Source organism: Phalaenopsis equestris, unplaced genomic scaffold (assembly GCF_001263595.1).
Source record: "Phalaenopsis equestris unplaced genomic scaffold, ASM126359v1 Scaffold000297, whole genome shotgun sequence".
Taxonomy (NCBI): Eukaryota; Viridiplantae; Streptophyta; class Magnoliopsida; order Asparagales; family Orchidaceae; genus Phalaenopsis; species Phalaenopsis equestris.
In genome coordinates this window covers 1,996,923-2,002,714 of record NW_018164739.1, presented here as the reverse complement: position 1 = coordinate 2,002,714, position 5,792 = coordinate 1,996,923, and the positions used below count along the sequence as shown (strand labels likewise).

Sequence of the window (5,792 nt, the reverse complement as noted above, 5' to 3'; positions counted from 1 at the left end):
ATCATGATAAATAAAATTTATTCAAAATATAATGTAAAATATGAAAACTCACCGAAATGATATCAAGATAACGAATATAACTAATTTTTAAGAACATGCTTAATCAACTTAATAAATCACAATTTTAAATGAATCTTAAAATGAAAAAGAGGCATTTTAATTGTCTGGATTGCATACTATGCATATGCGTAATTATACACAGTATTGTGGTTGAGGGTGTAGTTTTCTACTGTGATGTTGTAGGTTCGAATCTTACATATTGCATACACACGTACGACCACATTCCTATTTATTTACGCATCTAATCTATGTAGTACTTCTATATTACAAAAAATTTTCATATCATATAAAACTATCGTTATTTTAATTTTTGAAAATATAATATACATCGAAAATGTGTCAGTGCTGATCCCAAGGAGATATGATAGTTTAGAAGATGAGGGCATGACAAATGAGGGTTCACTAACAGAAGATTAAGAGATCTACTTATTCGATCCAGTGCAGTCGTCCAAGCTAAAAGAAGTCAAAAGCTGACTGAGCCATGAAAAATGCGGGTGTCCTGAATCCTAGTTATTCAGTCGGAAATGAGATAAATAGGTATATACAGGCCAACTAACATGAAGAAGCTGACTCGAAAAATGATCTAGCAATCCACATCTTCAATCGTACAGAGGATATTCAGAAGTTCCCCCATCTATCATCAAGGGTACTCGACAACAAAATTAACTCAGCGGACCAAACAAATCTTATCGACCCAAAGTCAATCGAACTCAACCGACCGACAATGCCGACTAAGACTAGTCGTTCGAACCGGCTCTGTCGATCCGAGGTCATATAAGCTTAGTTGAACGAGTCAAAGTGCAACCGATTGATAGGCTCGTACCTATAAAATAACAAGAATACTTTAAACAACTCTTACTAAAACATGGGCAAACATATAACATTACATATTCTCTCCCTATAAATAGAGAGATCATTTCTTGTACGAAGGAGGCCATGAATATATTATTTTAGCCAAAAATATTGAAAAAGGTTAGCACAATTGATACATTTATACACTAAAAATACCAGCACAAATCTCAAAAAGAACAAAAGACCACAATATAAGAGCCTCATTTCGATGTAAGCAATTAACTGACGATTCAAGGCAAAACATGAAGTCATGTCTCTAAACCCGGGATGAGTTCAAGCTTTGAAGATGGTTCCCACTTAGTAGCGACAAGACCAGCCGAAAGTTAGGCGTAAATTATCTCGAAAGCGAGTCTCATCGGATACCCAACATAGACTACAATAAGATATGCCTAAGACCTTACAAGATTGGGAGATCTGACTGAGACGACGAAATAACCAGGCAGGCGAAGACACAAGCTCTGTAAGTCTTGAGCCAAACAGAAAATGAGTCACGACTTACTTAACAAAAAAAGCCGACTGATCACGTTAGACTGACCAACCCCGTGTCCGAACCGAACGACCACCTAATAACTGACTGCTCTGGTCGTTCGTGTAGAATGACACCGAGTAAGAACGCCATGCGACCGCCTTTCGCTTCAATCGACCGACTTCCAGCAACGAATAAGTTAATCGTCGCCAATGTTAAAATTCAAATTGTAATATAGATATGTCATAAAATTTATACAATTAATTAAAGTGTTGGAGACATTAAGAACAATTTTCATAACCATTTTCTATTTTCTGTAATTGGACAAAACACTTATCTGTAAGTACAACACAAAAATACAAATAAAGAGACCACTCCCTCAATTCTCTTTACAAAAAATTCAAGTTTATTCTACTCACTTTTCTTTCTCTTCTTCACTCGGCTCTAACTCTTGGGGTATGATCCACAAAGGGCAAATTATGATCCAACAATACAATTTATTGTGCATTATTATTCACTCTTCCCTCTCTCTCTCTGTCTATCTTATATTTGTTGGAGTGTGATTCAAAGATAAATTAAGATTCAACAGTAAAATCAATTTATTATGTATAAATAAGGAGGCATATGGCATGCAAGGAAAATTAGACTTTATATTTTATGTAAATACATAATAATTGAGGGGTCTTGGATTTTATCCGGTTTAGTAAAAAATTACAAGAAAAGCCTTAGTAAAAATTTTAAATTGCACGAAGTGAAATCCGACTCGTCACAAAACATCGACTTTCATATACCCTTTTTTTTTCACTTTACGACTCGGACTTCCAAAATCCAAAGGCGACAATTGCAAAATCATTCACGAAATCGTGTCTGCAAATCAGAGCCATTCGTTCTCTACCTTCTAATCTCCTAAAGCCGTCAGCTCCGTCACACTGCATCCTACTCCGCCTTTATATTCTAACCGCGCGCCTACCCCAACGTCCCCACACACACTCTCTCTCTCTCTCTCTGCGTAATTTCATCAAATGCCTCAGGTGGACCTTGAGACGCTCCTCTGTGGGAGCGACTTCAAGGTCGCATGCGAGACCATGATCGGCGGCGAAGATTCGGCCCCAAAGCGGGTCGAAGAAGACCCCGATATGCCGGCTGACTCCATTCAGATTCGGATCGGGGAAGACATCGATTGGACCGACATCAACGCGGTCTACGAGCGGGATGATTCCACAAAGGGGAACACGAATCCCAAATCCCAGCACGCAAATCAGAAGCAGCAGCAACAGCAGCCGACATCCACCTCCCAGCGCTTCTCCGGCAAGCTGAAAACCAAAGCCCCAATCATCGCACTCCCCAACAAGATCCGATACTCCAGCTATCTCGGCTCCAGTGCCCGCCGACTCCCCAAAGGATCGACCCTGCCCAAAAAGAAGAAAGCAGGCGGGGATCGGAAATCGGCGGTTCCGCCGCCGGAACCAGGATCGCCAGGTATCCTGTTTCGGGAAAGTTCTTTCCGACAGGGAAAGGGAGAGGAATCATCACATCCGGCCGGCATCGTCGGCGCCGTCTGCAGTAATTGATAAGGATCTCAGGAATCGAAGATCCGGCGGTTACTTTGCGAGGCTGATGTGGATTTTCAGATGCCACCGATCGGAAACTCGTGAGTACGAACAGGATGATGAGGCTTCATCGACGCTCCCAGAAAAGACTTTTCCATGGTCGGGAAGGCCGTCGGCGGCGACGCCGGTGGATGGATCGTCCGAAGTAACGCCGGCGGGGCTCGGGGCTTTCAGGCGGTTTTCATCAGGAAGACGGCCGGAATCATGGGGAGGGGGGGAGGAGATCGACGGCCACATGAACGTGATGTTGTCTGGGCCTTCAGATCAGCGTGGCACCATTGACAGGCGGTCGGTAGGGTGAGTGGTTGGTGTTACCTGGTAAGAGGGGTTGGTGTTTGGTAGTGCGTTTGTTTAAGCTATTCTGCCGTGGTAACTGAGCTTTAATTATTTTAAATTTGGGGGTGAATGTTATTAATCTCGATTCAGGTTTTTTTTTTTGTCCGTTTTTCGAATTTTTCTCAGGTTTGTAAAATTGACTTTTTGAGATTATTCCTTCTATGAAAACCAGGTGTAATTAATTAAACCTTTTTATTTTATTTTATTTTATTTTATTTTATTGTTACTATGGCGATGTAGTGGAAAAGAAATTCAGCAAATTTGTCGGATTTGAAATAAATATATAAATAATCTTATCAAGACTGATATTGATAAATGATAGCCACCCGCGAAACAATTTAATATAATAAATACAAGTTGATAAATTATAGTTTTTTAATTTATGAAGAAAAGATTAGTCAACAAAATTAATGTTTTTAGTTTTTTGAAAAGTGAAATTTTAGGGTTTTTTTTTTTTGTGTGGTGGCATTTTGAAAACGCATGAAAACTCTTTGGTTAAACTGCGTTTTGACAGCTTATGCGTTTTGAAAACGCTGAAAGGAGCGTTGCATCTATCTAGATGCGGTGACAATTTTCTGGCGATAGTCTGACTTTTTAAAAAAGAATAAAAATTTCTAATAATCATCGCACTTAGATTATCTGCAGATTATTTTTTATTAATTTATCAGCATATTATTTAATATGTTGGAGCTGCCCAAAGAGAGCCTTAATGAGAATTAATTAAAAATTACTGATTTAAATATATTTGGAATTTCAATTTTTAATTTGAAGAGCTCCCCGCCTCCTCTTACCTATGCAAATGAATGCTTCATGCGCCTCTAAAGTTGGTGAGTAGTTGGGTGGGTGGTAGTCGTACATCTTCCAACTAATTTTGATAACAAGAGCGTACGGGTTTATAATCAAATATCAATGCAAAATTAAAATTTTAAATGAGGGGCAATAATTTAAATGAAATGTAGTTTAATCTCAGAATTTATATAAATATCAAAATAATCATTAATTATTATAAAATTGAGTTTTGATAATCTTTAACGAAAAAATAATTCCATTTAAATAGTGGAGGATTATTTTAAATAAATTTATGTTTGGTGTCCTCGTTAAATAATCGCTCTTCAAATAAGGGTCCGTTTGGGGCAGTTTATAAGTGCGGAAAACGCCGCCGTACTGTTTGGTTCGCGCGTTTCATCAGCTTATCCGAAACTGCGTTTGAGATTTTACACTAAACGCATACACTTTACACTAAACGCAGGTCGCGGGCCAAACTGCGGGCCGCGTTTCAAGATAAACAACTTATCGTGAAACACACAAGCTGCCCCAAACGGACCCTAAGTGAGAGCATATTGTTATGAGTTTCTCAAAGAAAATTTAATACTCAAATTATAATAATTAAATTTGAATCAAGGTATTTTGACTTAAATTGTATTAAAGAACCATAAATATGAGTGGGTTTGGTGCCTGCATTTTAGAGTATATACTGTTGTTTGATTATAATTTATTTAAATATTATAATTGGATATGTAAAATTTAGCTGTTAAATGGGGCTTATATTTATTATTTTTTTAAGTCAACAATTCTATGTATAGGCTTTTGACCTAAACTTTGTATTATTGCATGACTACCCCTGACCTCTCCCTTCTTTCAAAAGCCTGTTGCTACTCTCTACTCTCTACTCTCTTTTTCCTTTTTAAGTTTATAAATAATTAAAACAATTATACCATTTGAGGATAAAACTGTAATCTACATGATGGAAGCCATTGCGGACCGTTGAAAGATGACAACCTCGTTGAATGGATTGGGAATAGTAAAAAGATTAATTTAATAACATTTTAATTTTATATTTTAGAGTTTTATTTTTATTTAAAAATGGAGAGTTAAATAGTAGAATTCATAGTTCATTAACTCTATATAACTAAAGAAATCACTATCAAATTAGGTTGTTTGGTTAAATTTTATTTTTGCATTTGTAGCCATTCCACATCATAACCGACTTACAGTCTTATCGTTGTGACACTTGGTATCTAGTTGATAGCCATGAGTTGTCTAAGGATACAGTCTAGTTAGAGCATGTAATTTGGTCTGGTTGGTTTTCTGAGCGAGTTGACTAAGTTGTGATGATCGATTAGTAATGATTGAGCAATTTAGATTGGCTGTCTGGAGGGGAATTTTGATTAAACTATCTTGTTAGGTTCTTGGTTGCCTCACGTCATGACCTGAAGCCTATCCATTGGCTTTGGCTTTACAATTTTGTTATAAATAAATATGAGTTTAGTATCTTAAACTATTTTTATTTTTTATTAAATATCAAATAAGTTGATTTATATGATGATGACGGTGGAAGTAGTAACAATTGACATTGGTGGTCATTGAGGAGATGACATCATTAGCATTCCCTAGCAAGATATAGATGTCTGATAATAACATATAACAACAAAGACCCTTCTCTGACATTTATCGTTATTGTCACACGT

The 5,792-nt window shown here is 37.2% G+C and overlaps 1 protein-coding gene across 1 annotated transcript; it reads left to right on the top strand.

The window, feature by feature from the left end:
• Positions 1 to 2,310: 2,310 nt before the first annotated feature.
• LOC110025347 lies at positions 2,311 to 3,493 on the top strand. The gene is given in 2 exon segments (XM_020725783.1): positions 2,311 to 2,855; positions 2,857 to 3,493. Coding segments are annotated over 2 exon segments (888 nt in total). The 5' UTR covers positions 2,311 to 2,400; the 3' UTR covers positions 3,290 to 3,493.
• The last annotated feature ends 2,299 nt before the right edge of the window (positions 3,494 to 5,792 follow it).